At 45.9% G+C, this 19,279-nt stretch overlaps 1 protein-coding gene across 3 annotated transcripts in view; it reads right to left on the reverse strand.

Moving 5' to 3' along the window:
* The window catches only part of LOC148479702 (uncharacterized), a 28,261-nt gene extending 16,228 nt beyond the window's left edge, over positions 1 to 12,033 (reverse strand). Inside the window, exons 1-6 of one of the 3 annotated variants that reach the window (XM_088454422.1) lie at positions 11,945 to 12,022; positions 8,795 to 8,926; positions 8,467 to 8,627; positions 7,869 to 7,947; positions 7,654 to 7,751; positions 7,292 to 7,496 (exon numbers count right to left, since the gene is read on the reverse strand). In XM_088454422.1, the coding sequence (XP_088310548.1) occupies positions 7,292 to 7,496; positions 7,654 to 7,751; positions 7,869 to 7,902 (337 nt within the window). In that variant the 5' untranslated portion in view covers positions 7,903 to 7,947; positions 8,467 to 8,627; positions 8,795 to 8,926; positions 11,945 to 12,022. Of the gene's footprint in view, positions 1 to 7,291; positions 7,497 to 7,653; positions 7,752 to 7,868; positions 7,954 to 8,466; positions 8,628 to 8,794; positions 8,927 to 11,944 lie in introns of those variants that run through there. The other 2 variants (XM_088454421.1, XM_088454420.1) reach the window with 2 other exon arrangements.
* Positions 12,034 to 19,279: the final 7,246 nt, after the last annotated feature.

The raw sequence follows: 19,279 nt of genomic DNA on the forward strand, positions 1-19,279 counted from the left end.
AATGTTGACACCATAAAAACCTTTTAAAGATTAAAGCCCATACTTGCAAGAAATTGTCTTTGACGGTTACTTGGTGACTCAATCTCATCACAATGGTGATCCAGCCCAAGTACAAGTATATCCACCACGGGTCTTCACAGCTATCAATCGACTGTCTCCGCCATTGAATGCTGGGAAAAAGAGGCACACTCAAACGTACTATTTTATTTGGGTCTAAAACATTGGGGGGACTAGCCCTACCTAAGTTTAGTCTCTAATATATGGCTTCTTAGCATGCTTACTTGGTGGAGTGGGTGCAGGATTCTCAAAACAGCACATTGGTAGGATCTTCTATTATGATCTCTTAGGTACCAGTGGTACTTATCCCAGTTGTCCCTCTGTAGTTCAAAGGCTCCTTAACTGGGCAAGCTTAACTTAGATAACATTTGGCTTACCAGGACATATCCTCATCTGGACAAATTTATCAGTACGGGCATCTTAAATCTTTTGAGCAGCTTCGAGAGGATTCTGGAGTTCTGTGCACTGTATTTTATAGATATTTAGCTTCACCATGCCCTGCATGCCTAGTTTGGTGATGCCTCTCTGCAGATCTGTATTCCCACAAATGCTCCTGCTTCAGTGGCTGGGTTCCTGTTATTTAATCTCTTTGTTTCGTGTGACCGGATGACCTAACTCATCAGGAAATCACAGGTTTTGTTGTACTTCGAGGTTACTCGTCCTTGATCAACCTGGCTTGACTTCTACACCGGAACCTTGAATGGCTTCTCCCAGGCTCCTACTACCGGCACCTGCTTACTTCTGGACACGTGTTCATGCTGCGGGAACACCTCCTGGTTGCTGTCACCTAATTCCCAGTGGCCCCTTACTATGGTCTAGTCTGTCCGGGGTAGATGATGCAACACTTGGCCACGTGGTGGAACGGGAAACCAGCACAGGTTACAAGCAGGTGCGGGCATCTTCAAGCAGGCAGATGTTTACTGCTCCAAGGATAGTTTTTTACAAAGACAATTACTCCACAGCATACAAGATGATACAGAAGTTCTCTACTCTTACGATAGTCAAGGAATATAAACAATTTAAGAGCTCACAGGCTCCTTTTTATTCATTTCCAACACACGAGACTGTAGGGTAAAAGCCCGTCCTGGTTACTTTAGCCAATCAAGCTGCGTGCATTAGTTGTGTGCGCGCACATAGCTTGGACAATTAACATGGTCTCCAATGGACAGAGGGGTGTGGTCACCTGGCACCGGGAAGTCTGGTGATCTCTTTCCAGCTCATAAAACTTACTTACAGGATTCTGCAGCTGACAGGGAGATGGGGGTCCCTTTGGACCTGGTGGCTGTTACTTCTAACTCTGGGACTTTAACTCTGAGTATTGGCAGTACTGGGACCTACTCCTCCTCATCCTTAGCCTACTCCAGCACACTGAGCTCTCCCCTTTTTCAGCCCTGCACTTTTAAAGTGCTGGCCTCCATATACTGCCAAGCCCCAGCGCTCCACGCCAAGTTCTCTGCCCCAAGAGCTAGAGGGTATCAGTAGCTGGCTCTCCTGGTCCCCCAGTGAATGCAAGCAAAAAGACTACATGCTCTGGCTGCAGGAGCCTAGTATTTATACATCTGGAAGTTAAACCGCATAGTGCCGCAACTACCGGACTCAGTCTCGGTTGCAGCACAGCTAGGCACACCAGTCAGCTTCCCTGGACATTCCCCTGAAAGCTTTGAAGCTTGCCGGGCTATTACTTTACACTCTCCCCACATCCCCGGGCTTTAACCTGACAGGTTCCACACAAATAAAGCAAGTCGATTCAAATAGGGGATCTAGAAAGGAGTGATGGTTTATTAGGTCTTGAGGCAGTTACCAAGGTCAGTTCGAACAACACTGCCTAAAGACCTGCATACCACACTAGTCTGGGCCAAGCCGGAGTTATGAAAATGCAATGGATAACTTTCCACAGCATAGAGATATGGGGAAACTGGTAGCAGAGATGAAAGTACCACCTGGTGGCCAGCATGTGCAACAAGGTCCTCTGAGGGCGGTGTCTGGGGAAGATTCTCGTTCAGTCAGGAAGCAATGAGATCTATGTCCGGGAGCCCCAACGTTCCACTATCAAGTTGAAGGTCTCCTAATAAACTCCAACCTCCTCAAGGTGAACTGTTCGGTTAGAATGATGGTGTCCGTGACTTTATGGGAGCATTACCAGAGAGGAAAGACCACCAAGGAATAGCCCCATTAGGGGGAAAGGAACCTCACATTAGCTCATCAGAAAGAAAATAGCACAGTCTGTGACACGGCTTTCCCAGCCATTATCTCCCCTCGAGAGTGGCCTCCAGACACTAGCCGCCGGCAACCAACGCCTCTGTAAGAGACTTGGTTACTTGTGCCACCACAGCTACTTGTCACCACTGCCTGTTTCTCCCAAAGTGCGGTGGGCATAGAAAGTAGCCATTGTAGTACCAGGAAACACTCCGCACTAAGATCCGATGACCACTCCAGGAGATTGAGTTATGAAGCGGACTGTTAATGGTAGTGTCAGCACCTAAGAGACGAGTGGTCATTCACTCAACAACACCTGAGAAAGTGGCCAGAAGCTGTGAAATTTAATTTGAAGTGAGAATTACATTTTTCTTTTATGCTTTACTTTTTAAACCTGACTTACGTGGTTTTTTTTATTATTTTTATTTATTCCCCTAACTCAGAGACTCTCAAACATTGTTTCTCAGGACCCCACACAGGTCACGTTTTCCAGGTCACCCAGAAGGTGCACAAGTGTAGTCATTACTCACTGACACATTTTAAAAGATCCACAGGTGGTGCTAATTACTTCACTTGCGATTCTGTGAGGAGACCTGGAAAACATGCACTGTTTGGGGTCCTGAGGACAGAGTTGGAGAACCTGTGCTCTAACCAACATTGTCTACAATAGTGAAAATGATTTTGTTATTATTCTAACTAATAAATCATTTGAGTATTGTTTAAACTTTTTATTTGTTGGGTCATCACTTATTTGCCCATGGCAGCCCATATTTTATATTTGAGTAAAAGGGTGTTTGACCACTTATATCCGGGTTGGGTATGAAATATTGGCGGCCGATTAGCCGCTGGTTGAAATCAGACAGCGGCACCCCGATGGATGAAGATGCCGACAGGAGCGGTTAGTACCCTAACCCTCCGCCTCTCCCCCCTCTAATCCTAACCCACCCCTAGTGGTTCCTAACCCTAACCTCCCCCCGATGGTGCCTAACCCTGAACTGCCCCCCCTTCCCATATAATAACCTAACCCTCCCCGGGGGGTGCCTAAATCTAACCCTCCCTCCACGTGGCTAATACCTAATATGCCCCGCTTACCTTCGAGATAGCGGTTGTCGGGATTTCGCCGTCGGGCTACAGATAGGCGTTAGGAATTCGACGTCCTCTTACATCCTAAGGGCTGACAATTTCTTAGCAGACCTAGTAGCTCCCAGTCATGGAAAGTAAGCAGCCCGGCTCCCAGTCATGGAAAGTAAGCAGCCCGGCTCCCAGTCATGGAAAGTAAGCAGCCCGGCTCCCAGTCATGGAAAGTAAGCAGCCCGGCTCTCAGTTATGGAAAGTAAGCAGCCCGGCTCCCAGTTATGGAAAGTAAGCTGCCCGGCTCCCAGTTATGGAAAGTAAGCAGCCCGGCTCCCAGTTATGGAAAGTAAGCAGCCCGGCTCCCAGTTATGGAAAGTAAGCAGCCCGGCTCCCAGTCATGGAAAGTAAGCAGCCCGGCTCCCAGTCATGGAAAGTAAGCAGCCCGGCTCCCAGTCATGGAAAGTAAGAAGCCCGGCTCCCAGTCATGGAAAGTAAGCAGCCCGGCTCCCAGTCATGGAAAGTAAGCAGCCCGGCTCCCAGTTATGGAAAGTAAGCAGCCCGGCTCCCAGTTATGGAAAGTAAGAGACTAGTATTACATAGAGGAAGTGTCACAATGACGTTCTGATCTATAAAGCTCTCCTGTTTTCAATATTTAGTGTCTCCTCCAGGTGCCCAATTCTCTAACCCAGAGGTGCAGTGCGCTCCAGATCAGATGCCAGAGGAAAGCACATGTAGATGTACAAATATACCTTGTGGCGTTACATCCACATAATAATAATAAAACTACCCCCACACACAGCCTACTGCCACAGAGACCTCCACACACAGATTACGGACACCAAGATCCCCACACACAGCTTACCAAAGCCAACCATAATGTGCATCATATAACAGTGGTGGCTGTCGTACTATACAGCTTGTAATCTCAATATCTTTCTTATTTAAAACAGAGCACAACAAATTAATACTGTTAGGGTACATTAATGTCACACAAGGTGGAACAAAGGAAGAATCTTGGATAATGCCTTGGAATGAGATAAAGTGGAGAAGAAATACCAACCAATCAGCTCATATCATGTTACAGGCTGTGTCAGTGAAAAAGTCACTATTTTGACATCCTGATGTATGAGATACACCAGAGAGTGTGGGGAGGAGACTGGTCAGATCTCTGGGCTGGTAACACACAGTGACATGATGTGAGGGGGAGAGCAGGAGTATAATAGGGGCTGGTGGCTCCTGATGTATGAGATACACCAGAGAGTGTGGGGAGGAGACTGGTCAGATCTCTGGGCTGGTAACACACAGTGACATGATGTGAGGAGAAGAGCAGGAGTATAATAGGGGCTGCTGGCTCCTGATGTATGAGATACACCAGAGAGTGTGAGGAGGAGACTGGTCAGATCTCTGGGCTGGTAACACACAGTGACATGATGTGAGGGGGAGAGCAGGAGTATAATAGGGGCTGATGGCTCCTGATGTATGAGATACACCAGAGAGTGTGGGGAGGAGACTGGTCAGATCTCTGGGCTGGTAACACACAGTGACACGATGTGAGGGGGAGAGCAGGAGTATAATAGGGGCTGGTGGCTCCTGATGTATGAGATACACCAGAGAGTGTGGGGAGGAGACTGGTCAGATCTCTGGGCTGGTAACACACAGTGACATGATGTGAGGAGAAGAGCAGGAGTATAATAGGGGCTGCTGGCTCCTGATGTATGAGATACACCAGAGAGTGTGAGGAGGAGACTGGTCAGATCTCTGGGCTGGTAACACACAGTGACATGATGTGAGGGGGAGAGCAGGAGTATAATAGGGGCTGATGGCTCCTGATGTATGAGATACACCAGAGAGTGTGGGGAGGAGACTGGTCAGATCTCTGGGCTGGTAACACACAGTGACATGATGTGAGGAGGAGAGCAGGAGTATAATAGGGGCTGATGGCTCCTGATGTATTAGATACACCAGAGTGTGTGGGGAGGAGACTGGTCAGATCTCTGGGCTGGTAACACACAGTGACATGATGTGAGGAGGAGAGCAGGAGTATAATAGGGGCTGATGGCTCCTGATGTATGAGATACACCAGAGGGTGTGGGGAGGAGACTGGTCAGATCTCTGGGCTGGTAACACACAGTGACATGATGTGAGGGGGAGAGCAGGAGTATAATAGGGGCTGATGGCTCCTGATGTATGAGATACACCAGAGAGTGTGGGGAGGAGACTGGTCAGATCTCTGGGCTGGTAACATACAGTGACATGATGTGAGGAGGAGAGCAGGAGTATAATAGGGGCTGATGGCTCCTGATGTATGAGATACACCAGAGAGTGTGGGGAGGAGACTGGTCAGATCTCTGGGCTGGTAACACACAGTGACATGATGTGAGGGGGAGAGCAGGAGTATAATAGGGGCTGATGGCTCCTGATGTATGAGATACACCAGCGAGTGTGGGGAGGAGACTGGTCAGGTCTCTGGGCTGGTAACACACAGTGGCATGATGTGAGCGGGAGAGCAGGAGTATAATAGGGGCTGATGGCTCCTGATGTATGAGATACACCAGAGAGTGTATGGGGAGGAGACTGATCAGATCTCTGGTCTGGTAACACACAGTGACATGATGTGAGGGGGAGAGCAGGAGTATAATAGGGGCTGATGGCCCCTGATGTATGAGATACACCAGAGAGTGTGGGGAGGAGACTGGTCAGATCTCTGGGCTGGTAACACACAGTGACATGATGTGAGGAGGAGAGCAGGAGTATAATAGGGGCTGATGGCTCCTGATGTATGAGATACACCAGAGTGAGGGGAGGAGACTGGTCAGATCTCTGGGCTGGTAACACACAGTGACATGATGTGGGGGGGAGAGCAGGAGTATAATAGGGGCTGATGGTTCCTGATGTATGAGAGACACCAGAGAGTGTGGGGAGGAGACTGGTCAGATCTCTGGGCTGGTAACACACAGTGACATGATGTGAGGAGGAGAGCAGGAGTATAATAGGGGCTGATGGCGCCTGATGTATGAGATACACCAGAGAGTGTGGGGAGGAGACTGGTCAGATCTCTGGGCTGGTAACACACAGTGACATGATGTGAGGAGGAGAGCAGGAGTATAATAGGGGCTGATGGCTCCTGATGTATGAGATACACCAGAGAGTGTGGGGAGGAGACTGGTCAGATCTCTGGGCTGGTAACACACAGTGACATGATGTGAGGGGGAGAGCAGGAGTATAATAGGGGCTGATATCTCCTGATGTATGAGATACACCAGAGAGTGTGGGGAGGAGACTGGTCAGATCTCTGGGCTGGTAACACACAGTGACATGATGTGAGGGGGAGAGCAGGAGTATAATAGGGGCTGATGGCTCCTGATGTATGAGATACACCAGAGAGTGTGGGGAGGAGACTGGTCAGATCTCTGGGCTGGTAACACACAGTGACATGATGTGAGGGGGAGAGCAGGAGTATAATAGGGGCTGATGGCCCCTGATGTATGAGATACACCAGAGAGTGTGGAGAGGAGACTGGTCAGATCTCTGGGCTGGTAACACACAGTGACATGATGTGAGGGGGGAGAGCAGGAGTAGAATAGGGGCTGATGGCCCCTGATGTATGAGATACACCAGAGAGGTTGGGGAGGAGACTGGTCAGATCTCTGGGCTGGTAACACACAGTGACATGATGTGAGGGGGAGAGCAGGAGTATAATAGGGGCTGATGGCCCCTGATGTATGAGATACACCAGAGAGGTTGGGGAGGAGACTGGTCAGATCTCTGGGCTGGTAACACACAGTGACATGATGTGAGGGGGAGAGCAGGAGTATAATAGGTGCTGATCGCTCCTGAATCCCCCATTGGATAGACACATTTCCTCCATTAGTTTGTACTGACAGAGGGGGGTTCGGGAGATTGCTGTAGTAATTGAGCAAGGAGAATATGTGACTTTGTTCTGTAATAAGTGTTTATTACTCACCTGTGCTGATAGATGTAGGGATTTCCTCCTCCTTACACTGCTGATCACCCCCCACATACGTCTCCTCTTCCTCTATATCTTCTTCCTTAATAATAGTCACATACGTCTCTTCTTCTCCCTCTATATCTTCTTCCTTAATAACAGTCACATACGTCTCTTCTTCTTCCTCTATATCTTCTACCTTGATATTAGTCAGTTTTTCATCCTAAATAACCAACAAAACAACAGATTAATAAGGTCTAATTTTGTTAATGGAGGTTTAATAGTATAATATATCAGTGTATAAGACACACACAGCTTCTCTATAGATCATATAGTGACAGTCACTTTGGTATATTGGTGAGACCCTAAATCCCACCTACCTGATGCTCCTGTGGGGTCCTGTGATTCTCCTCTGTACAATCCTGTAAATAAAGAGGACGGGGACATCTCTCTGGGGTATTTCTGTTACTGGGTCCATCTGTAGGAGACACACAGTGACTGAGTACATTGTATATATGTAATTATTAGGTGATGTGTATATAGGAGGCCCGCATACCTGCTCTCCCCTGTACAATAAATGACAGTCTCCTCTTACCCAGTGATGTGAGGGGCCGGTGATTCTCCATCATCACGTCCTTGTACAGACCCCTGTGTTCCTCTATATACTCCCCTTCCTGCATGGAGACATAGACAGTGACATCCTGTCACCTTATAGGAACCTGACACACACAATGATACAGTCATCACCCAGACACATCCCCTGGTGTTACTGTATAATGCCCCATTCCCAGCAGTCACCTCTCCAGTCATCACCCAGACACATCCCTGGTGTTACTGTATAATGTCCTATTCCCAACAGTCACCTCTCCAGTCATCACCCAGACACATCCCCTGGTGTTACTGTATAATGTCCCATTCCCAGCAGTCACCTCTCCAGTCATCACCCAGACACATCCCCTGGTGTTACTGTATAATGTCCCATTCCCAGCAGTCACCTCACCAGTCATCACCCACACACATCCCCTGGTGTTACTGTATAATGTCCCATTCCCAGCAGTCACCTCACCAGTCATCACCCAGACACATCCCCTGGTGTTACTGTATAATGTCCCATTCCCAGCAGTCACCTCTCCAGTCATCACCCAGACACATCCCCTGGTGTTACTGTATAATGTCCCATTCCCAGCAGTCACCTCTCCAGTCAGCAGCTGAATGATCTTGTTGGTGAGTTCCAGGATCTTCTGGTCATTGTCTCTCTCATGTATCAGTGAGTAAGGTGGAGGCACCGAGATGGGCTCAGTCTTCCTGACACACAGAGACGGCTGCTGAGTGTTTCACAATCATCAGGCTTGTTCTGCATTATTGTGTAACCGTGTGTATTAGGAGAGAAAACAATGAAAATTATATTAATTAAATTAAATGTGTAAAATATTAAAGATCGGTCAATATAACAGGTACTATCACTATCTTATATGTAACCAATTCCTATACAAAAAAACGTGGAGTGTATGTACCACTCACCTCTGTAGCCGAACTAGACATCTTCTTTGGTTCACCACTTTGGGATATATCCAATTGGGCACGAGGTTTTGCCAGCAAAAAATTACACGGACCCCACAACCAATTTTGGATTGCCACGCATGATCCCGATACCTGTGTTATGTAGTTTTAAAAAAATCGGGTGCAAATTGTTTTGAAGAATGTACATATGCGAAAATTAGAAGAAAAAAAAAAATGGGGAAATCAGCCTGCCCCACATAAATAAAAGAAATGTTTAAAGAACCAACTAACTAATAAAACAAAAAAAGAAAATTAGAAAAAAAAGCTAAAATTCATTAAAAAAAAAGTAAAATGTAAAAAAAGATACAAAAAACCCCCCAAAAACGTAAAAATGCAAAAAGGTAGAAAAAAAAAAAACCAAGGTCATTTTGGGCAAATAAAAGAAAAATGTAAAAGAAAATAAAATAATTATAGTTCATTTAAATATTGCTTTCATTAAATTTGGAATACAGTAATTAACAAAAAAGTTGATTTTGGGGTAATTTGAAGTCATTATTGGTTTTAACCAATTTACTGTCATTATTGAACTAATTAAGCTAATTGGAAACTTCTAATTGCTTAATTAGTAGGGTGTATTAGGGATTCTGAATCAAGTCCAGACAAATTTTCCCTAAAACTAAAATTTTTTTAGAATTTTTTAAAAAAAAACTGTGTACACTCCTAAAAATAAAAATCTTGCACTAATTGTATACCAGAAATCTCGCACCTGTGGGAAAACCCCAGCACACGATATGCTCCTTCAAGTTCTTTGTCTACAGCCTGCACCATGTGTTCTTGGGGTGGGGGCTGGTCATACAGGCTGGCACATGGCATAATTGTAGGCGAGGTAAGTGCTATATACTGTACACTCTAATCGACAGTGCACATGGGGGAAGGGGATATTGGGTGAACTTCTACACTAGTAGATATTTTTAAAAATGTAATCCCAAATGATGACATATAAAATGTCTTATATATGTGGGGGTGCTGCCAAAGACAGAAAGTATGATTATAATACAAATAAAGAAAGGGAAAAGGATGGTCTCTTTGTTTGGCACACAATTGAAGTTATGTAAAATATAACCTTTATTTAATTCATTAAAATAGTGTACTGTACCAGTGAAATATTGAAAGCAATAATTCACATTAAAGATAACATGAATACAACTTGCAAAGTTGTGAAATACACAGATTTTAATTTCTGGTGTCGTCTCGCTCTCAGTTTTATATGCTATAATATTGTAGGTAAATATTGCCTTATATTATGGGATGAGGGTGTCACCTCTCCTTGATGAATGTACTTTCACACAGTTAAAGGGGGATGTATCATTTAAGGGTTACAATTGTATCCCAATTTAGTAACTATTTATAAAATTACCAGTATACTGAACAAATTATCACTTTACAAACATATGAATATGATATTGAGAATAAAGTAACGTATCCTATTTATTATGGACCAAGGCAATTGGCACTCATTTATATTATTTCGTTTACTCTGGTTATCATGCAACTTTATTGTTAAATAATGTTTATTTACATATATAGATTCCAATCATCTGTCTATTAGCAGTATTACCTGCCTTACACTGTTGTGTAGATATTGGTATTATCCTTTTTAACCTTAAGAATAGGTAAGGTACAAAATTCCGTACTTAGCAAAGTCATTTGCATAATCAGAATCATGGCTATTTTTTTTTTTTGTAAGCATTATACAAGCATTTCTTTCTCCAGTAATAAAACATCTGATAAATCTCCAGTAATAAAACATCTGATAAATACTGTAATAATGGGAGGAGCATCCAGTAATGGAGTCAGTGCAGCAACAATCTGCTCCTAAGTGGAGAGTTAAACAATCATTAGCACATGGGTGACACATTCTATGCCTGTCACTCCACACACCCACAGGGGACTGACCAGCTCCTGCTGCAGATTGGACCTATTCAACCTACTGAATTAGCTAGGACAGGATATGCAAAGGACAACCAAAAAGTTTAAATGACTATAAAAAACTGTTTGTGCCGTTGGATGTCCAGCCCATCATTTTGCATTGCAGAGTATAGGGGCTGGGGATATTGCACCAAGTTTAAATCATTATAGGGTCAGGATTTAAAACATTTTATTATTGTGAACGCCCCCGGCGAGTTCTTGACGCCACCAGGCTGGAAAAAATTTCTAGGGAGAACACGGTTATTTCCCCTCATATATCACTGTACAGTTCCTTCTCCCCTATATAATAATACCACATATCAGTGTGTGCTGGGAGCTGTTATTTCCCCTAATATATCACTGTACAGTCCCCTCTCCCCTATATAATAATAATACCACATATCAGTGTGTGCTGGGAGCTGTGTTATTCCCCCTCATATCACTGTACAGTCCCCTCTCCCCTATATAATAATAATACCACATATCAGTGTGTGCTGGGAGCTGTGTTATTCCCCTCATATATCACTATACGGTCCCCTCTCCCACTATATAATAATAGTACCACATATCAGTGTGTGCTGGGAGCTGTGTTATTCCCCCTCATATATCACTGTACAGTCCCCTCTCCCCTATATAATAATAATACCACATATCAGTGTGTGCTGGGAGCTGTGTTATTCCCCCTCATATCACTGTACGGTCCCCTCTCCCACTATATAATAATAGTACCACATATCAGTGTGTGCTGGGAGCTGTGTTATTCCCCCTCATATCACTGTACGGTCCCCTCTCCCACTATATAATAATAGTACCACATATCAGTGTGTGCTGGGAGCTGTGTTATTCCCCCTCATATATCACTGTACAGTCCCCTCTCCCACTATATAATAATAGTACCACATATCAGTGTGTGCTGGGAGCTGTGTTATTCCTCCTCATGTATCACTGTACGGTCCCCTCTCCCCTATATAATAATAATACTACATATCAGTGTGTGCTGGGAGCTGTGTTATTCCCCCTCATATATCACTGTACAGTCCCCTCTCCCCTATATAATAATAATACAGTCCCCTCTCCCCCTATATAATAATAATACCACATATCAGAGTGTGCTGGGAGCTGTGTTATTCCCCCTCATATATCACTGTACAGTCCCCTCTCCCCTATATAATAATTATATATGATATGACAGATATATATTACCTCAGCCTCGCTGTACAATATCAGCCTACAGATGTGTGACATCCAGTTAACAACATGGCGTCAGGAAGTGTCTGTGGCTCCGCCCCCGGCAAAATCACGTGCTCACAGCTGACGTGTAAGGTGTAACATTTTAGACCTATAGACTACTCAAAAATGGCCGCCATCTTGCAGCACAAATAAAGAGTTGATCCTCTAGTGATGAATCTGTAACCAATCAGATGCTGGCTGCTGGTCACATGACACGGATTGTTTGTGGCTGTTACTATAGAAACCAAGTACCGCTTGGCTTTATGAGAAGAGATGTGACAGTGTCTGTACTACAGGAAAATGGCCGCCGCTCCCATATATAATGCTGTGTATGTATAATGTTCTCCCTTCATCACGGATGGGGCCTCACACGGCGGCACGGGGGGGGAGGGGGTCTAATACAGAGATGGTGCCAGGTGTCACTAATACACAAATGGAGAATGGGCCTATTTCAGTCGTGGACGGTATTGCAGAGTAGTTAGGAAGCAGCTGAGTAATACTGTACACTGTATACTGTAATAGATGGGATCATCATTAGGAGGGTGTGCTGGTACCTGTAGTGTCCATGTGGAGGTACCTCCAGGTGATATGGCTCTCAATTTAGATATTTGAATGTATGTGCTATTATCAAATGGCCTAACAGTATGCAATTCTATCATCCAAAGTGGGCGCTATTATCACGTAGCGTTAGGGACACCGGTACACAGACGCCATGACGCAGGCCTGTGCTTCTACAGATCTTTGCAAATACAGTATATGCAACAAAGGTGATGTATTCATCTAATGTATTCTGTCAAATCCCGGCAAGGTACTAAGGACAGGCGTCAAAATGCCGATGCCTGTCAATAGACTTACGCCAGGAGCCCAACGCCCGGCATATCGAATGAAGGTAAGCTGGTCGTTGGGTGCGGACAGCTGCGGGGGGGGGGAGGGTTAGGTGTCAGGGCTCTTGGGGGACTTAGGGTTAGGCACCCCTCGGGAGGGTTAGGCTAGAGGAAGGGGAGGGTTAGGGTTAGGCATCCCTAAGGGAGTGTTAGGAGGGGAAATAGGGTTAGTTATATATACCTTATTAGCGATCTGGATCTACACCCCTGCCGGGCTTCCGCCGTGTGGCCGTCGGTATTACATACTACTCCTGCAACAATTATCTCTGGATTTCTATTATCATGTAGTATTCACATCTTATTGCTGGTCTATTGCAGTGTGATGGTGGGGATACTTTGCTTGTCCAGATTAAACAAACGCCTCCAAATTTAATCACCTGTGAGAGACCATTCGGTTGATCCGAGCAACCACTATTTTATATTACTGTACGTAGGGTCCATGGCAGATAATTCCAAATAAATAACTGTAAAATTCCAAAAGGCTCCATCTGTTCCACGCATAAATCCCAAAGCAACACGTAGCAGGAATAATAAATGGTGTAAGATGGAATGACTATCATAAAATATGTAAAAATAACTCATACTTCTACACATTTAAAGCCATTTAAAAATAGTTTAAATCTAAGTCTGTGTACCACTATGGTTAACCCATAAAGTCTTGGGTAATAATAGACATAGTGCAGATATTACTGGGGTAAGTCCAGATATGCTGTCCTGTTCCACAGCCGGAGTGTTAATAACCAGCCTCAAGGTGGTATGTGTGGACCGGTTATCAAGTGGCTGTTTAGCGGCTGTTATAGCCGGCTCCCCGGCCAGAGTCTCCGTGATGTTACGAAGCTGTGATGAAGATCCAGCTCCCGTGTAGCTGAGGAGTGGGGAGAGCTGCGGACTCCCCGAAAATTAATTGAGGCATGCTAGTGTAATGAAAATCATCAGCCGCAGGATTCCACAGTGTTCCCCTCAAATGCAGGAGCTTGACGCGTTTCCCTGTGATCCTCAGCTTCATCAGAGGCAGCATCATTCAAGGCGACCGGTTGGAGGGGCTGCCTCGTTTTTCTCCAGAAATCCACCATCATCTCTTTTGTCTTCTTTACAGGTAAAATTAGTTGATTGTCGACATTTCATTTCTGTAACCTGGAGATGTCATTCCTGTACCCAAGGTCATCATCAGCCGACGATTGCGATATCGACTGCATACTGTGACCTAGCCCAGAGATCGGGGCACAATCGTTAGTAAACGGAGAGTACGTCAAAGGGGACAGCCCAGATTCAGAGACTTACGCACTGCCCATATCTACGCCGATTGAGCGATTCTTAATTATTTCTCACGCGACAGCCGCACTGCGCACACACAGCCTTTGGTTTGTGATGGCGCTCGCACAGAAGATTCGCTTGCAATGTGAGTCACAGGTAGTCAGCATTTGGAGGAGCTAATGGGCAGCTAAGGAAACGCAAGCGTGTCGGAACCATTTAAATGCCGTTTCATGCGCGTGCATAAATCAGCCATTGCGATCTGCTAGGCAGCATGAAAGCTCTCTGCGTGTCAGGGGTGCTTTAGTGTTTGCGGCTGGCCAGACTTGACTTACATGCTGCGTTATTGCCCGATATGGCTCCATGTTACTGATGGTTGCACTGTTGCACGTCGTCGGACGGATATGAGGAGGCAGCAGTGCGCGTCCTTATGCTCTGGCCGTGCTTTGGAAGGTATTACCATAATTTCGCAAATGCGGTCGGTAAGAGATCGCAGTTGCGATTGCATTAGCGTGAATCTCGGAAACAAGCCCTTAGTAGACAGTATTTGCCTATATTACCAGACTGTGTCCGCCATTTACATAGAAAACTATTTATGCCCAAATATAATAACTTGGAGAGTAGCCGGAATAACAGTGTTAAAAACTGAACTATAGTCCACAAAAAGGATCCGTACAGGGGTCAGCACCCGAGGCAATATGGTCAGAGCAGCAGGATCTGTAGATCTATATGCGCTATACACGAACAGGGTGTGGATTAACAGACAGTAAAAAGGTCGATAGTGTCTAGATAGGCACCAAATGTTAGACAGTCAATAGGTCGACTGGGACAAAAGTTCAACATGTAAGATGGTCGACAGGTACAAATAGTTGACGGGGTCAAAAGGTTGGCATGAAACTGGTCGACACAAAAATGGTTGACATTTTTTTTTTTGTAGCCCTAATCTACACCCTAACTCTCCTTCCTGGTGCCTAAACCTAACCCTCTGGTAATTCCCTAACCCTAAAAAAAAAAAAATCACGTGTCAACCTTTTTGTGCCTACCATTTGACCCTATTGACCATTTGTACCTGTCGACCTTCTTACATGTCGACATTTAGTGTATTGACCTTTTGTCCCTGTTGACCTATTGACTGTCTAACATTTGGTGTCTATCTAGATATTGTCGACCTTTTAACTGTCTATAATCTGGCACCCACACGAACGGACGCGGGTCACCGTAGCCGGCAAACTAGATTTAATACGACCCATCACCAGTCGCTCAACACACTTCATTGTAAGGGATGTCAGTGCAATTAGACGATAACCATTGGGCTCACAAGCCTGGTCAATTTTTAGGGACCGGAACAAGTGTTGATTTAAGACATTTTAGAACACATTGTTGCAGTGACGGTGATTAAAGATCGCTGTAAGGATCTCTGCCTGTTGCCCTGAACATGCTCTTTAGATCCTCGCCTGGATCCCATCCCGGCCGGGGGGCTTTGCTCTGCAAAATCGGGCTCTCTCAGGCTAGTCGTCCAGAACCAGACGCGTTTCATAGGCTGTTATATCCACCTCACTAAATGGAGTTTTGTTGTCCCTACGGGAATAGAATACATTTATACATCTGTAAGAGGGCTCCCCACACTGATTTCATTAGCTCTGTAATCCATAATACATTGTATGTCACTCCATTCCAGTCTCCAAGGGGTGTGTGTACTGAAGGGTTTTTAGAAGTGGAGGTATTGCCCGTAGCGACCAATCAGATTATAGCTATTAGCTTCTATAGGGTGCTGGATAAATTTTACGAAAAATCTGATTGCTATGGACAACTTCACTTCTAAAAGCCCGCACTTTAATAAATATACCCCCAGTACTTTAAACCGAGTCAATTTTCCTGGAATATTCTCTCCCAGCATTTTTTATCCCCTTTTTGAATTTAATGTAGGAATCCTGTAAGCATCAATATCATTAAGACTAAAAGCCCTATCGCTAGCAGCAAGTAAGAAATGAACCTTTCCGATTACCAATGGTTTTCATTGGCGGATACCCGTAATTGTTTCTTTACGGTCGCACTCTCTACGCAACAATTTCTATAACCAAGTACCATAGAGGTGAATAGTCAATATTTACACATCCGCTTCTCTCCGTGATTCATCAACGAGCATGTTCCAAATTCTAAAATATCCTGAAATCTCCGCGTAGCCCCCTCAGGCCATACAATAACAAGGGGACTTGTAGGTCTAAGCCGCTTAGCCGGAGGTTTATATGCTGGAGCTAAGAAGAGAGAGTCATGGTCAATGTGTCTAATATGCGCTCATGTGCTTCTAGAAAATTATCCATGATCCAGCAAATTCTCTCTGCGAGTAGAGCGGTAACAAATTGATAAAATATTGGCTCTTTTAGGCCAGGTAAATTCCCCTGCAGCTATGAAGGCTCCATAGATGGTTTCCTGATTTTCTATCGCATCATGTAGGATATCCAAAGCCATTTTCACATGAGCTTGTGGTGGGATATTAACTGTAACCACAATGACTGCTGAAATTTCCCATGAAAAGTAGAAGGGCATAACTAGGGTATATTCCACATTAGCCGAGCAGGAGTCAATAGGAACAGCACCTGAACACCACCATAAGTATACAAGCCTACACCTCTGTGTTTACTGGACTGCTCAGTTCTAGCTGCTCTACAAAGGGCCCTATCAGCAGGTTGAACATCAGCATCCAAAATTAAGCTGCTCAGCAAGGTCTCCGTACAAACCATAACAGAGATATCCCTGAGGAGTTTCTGGCTGGACAGTCTAGCCTGGATTTCATACAGTTTGATGGATAAAGACCATTTGCCCCAAACGAACTGGGAAGTGAGGGTCTGAAAGGACGAGAACTCCGGGCCTGATTCAGACCCGGTCGCTAGAAGTGTACGCTCGCTCCCAGCGTATGCAAATTCGGAACACAACCAGAAAGGCAGGCGATCACACGGCAAGGCATAAGCACACCACTATGTCTTGGCGTGCGATCACTTTATGTATGCAGACGCCCAGCAGCCTGTCTTAAAACGCCCACTTGCGCACGTCATCTCCAGGAAGTGTATGAAACCATCGGTACATCAGGTACCATTGGGAGCATTCGCAGCACTTGTGGTTGCCTATATCCTACCGCAAGCACTGCGGTCACTTCAGTGTAAAAACCAGTCAGGTGATGTGTACTATGATGCTGCCTATTAATTTTGCATGCCTCTGAAACGGCGTTGAAACTCTCAGGCATGCCTGCGTTCGCACCTCCACTCCCCCGTTACTATTGGCCTGCCACTGTTACCACCCACAAACAACCTCTCCTGTCACTCATTCCACTGGGCCGTCTTTGCTGGGCGAGCGAGCGCATCCCGATTGCTCGGACTAGTTTGCGCACAAGCACTGCGATGCATGCGCACATTTGCAAACATCGCCAGCAACGAGCGAACGCTTGCTAGCGACCGGGTCTGAATCAGGTCCTCACTCTGACCGTAACAGCTCTTTTCCCCTCCTTTGCTTCCTCTAATTTTTGGGGTTTTGCTTCCAATTCAGGTGCCCCCTGGTGATACTTGCTGCTCCTGCTACTCCGGCTATAGCCCCTGGATCCGGCCACTGTAAATCGGGTTCTGCCACCAAGCTGTCCGAAATCACTCAAAGGACTCGTTCATAGCCTCCATGGACCCTGCATCATGTGATCCCTTCTTTGGGAACCTCTTGGGCTCTAGAAATGGCATCACGAGATCTCCCTACTGCCACCAGGGCGCCTGCATCGTGAGATGTCCCAGAAATTTTAGGGGCACCACAAGATCGCCCAGCAGTGTCCGTGGCACAGCAATACCACCCTCCGGGTCTGGCGCTGAATCCGTCCACCACTCCCAGCAGGCCTTCAGGACACCGGGTCTGACCTCCTCCACCAGCTGCATCCAGGGCACCATTAGACCACCATATCCCCACCACTAGACCTGAACTCTGCTACTAGTGAAAGCCCTGCAGATAGAACACAAGTCTGCTCGGGTATAGACAGTCCTGCAGTAACTATTCCAATTTAGCGCACTTTGGAAAAGGAAACAGGTAAGAAGTCTCCTAACTTTCAAAGGAGTAGAGTGGCTCACAGCCGTTACATCTGTGCGTGCCGCCATCTTGGGTGTCCTCCTCTGCTAATTGTAACATCAACGCCTCCATGTGGCTGAAAGGTAAGAGGAGGGGAAGAATGTGCACCCTATCATCTCCTTAGCAGCTCCGCCATTAATTCTGCAACACTTTGGGGAGAGAAATGTTCTTATATGTGGCACTGGGGCACGGGTCCTGGACCCAAACCTTACCAAGTAACATTATGTCCCAGGGCTCACCACATGGGCAACACCCCACTTCAAGGAGGACCCATCAGGACCGCACTCATTGCTCACTTAACATACAGATATGTCCTCACTAGTTGTCTATACGCCATATGGTGAGAGACATCCGGTGTAATTGAGGAGCCCCCAGAGGAATAGCGTACTGTATTTTTCTCAACATTTTGCAGACTCAACGAAACGCCAGTCCCAGTCCTCTGCTACAGGTGCTGGGCTGCGACTTTATCCTCAGGAGGAAATGGTTTTACACTCGTACAAAGTCACTGGTGAAGCACAACGCAGCTTGGCGTGGGGAGGAGCTGCGGATGCCGCATTGTAGCGGTTTGTACGCAGACCCAGTCGAACACAGATGTACAAATGTCGCACATCATATAGATCAGTGTACTGTACGCTAATAACGCAGTTTTGTCACTTCTATGAGTTTTAATTAGGTGAATAAGATGCAAATTTGGAGCAAAAAGGACACTGGGACGGGGGGGGAGTCACAAGGGACCTGAGGAAAGGGTCTATTGGCAGCAACTGAAGCAACAATGAGAAAGGAAACATCTGTAGTCACCTTGTGTGTTGCTGGTGCCGTATATGCAGGTCTCAAACACCCGACCCACCCATGGGACAAAGATATACCCCGCTGGGCGGTCTCATATTTTAGGGTTATCATAAGTATATGGGACACTGATTACTGCTATAGAGGCATCACGTAGCCATACTAACCCAGCCGGCGTAGTCACTGCGCAACTTTGCTGGACTCATCTCAACTTCCTCTATTTCTGCATCCCGAGATCTCCCCCTTATCCCATGTGCTTCCTCTATTGGTGCACATCATGTGCATCCCC

Source organism: Taudactylus pleione, unplaced genomic scaffold (assembly GCF_031769625.1).
Source record: "Taudactylus pleione unplaced genomic scaffold, aTauple2 ptg000614l, whole genome shotgun sequence".
Lineage (NCBI taxonomy): Eukaryota > Metazoa > Chordata > Amphibia > Anura > Myobatrachidae > Taudactylus > Taudactylus pleione.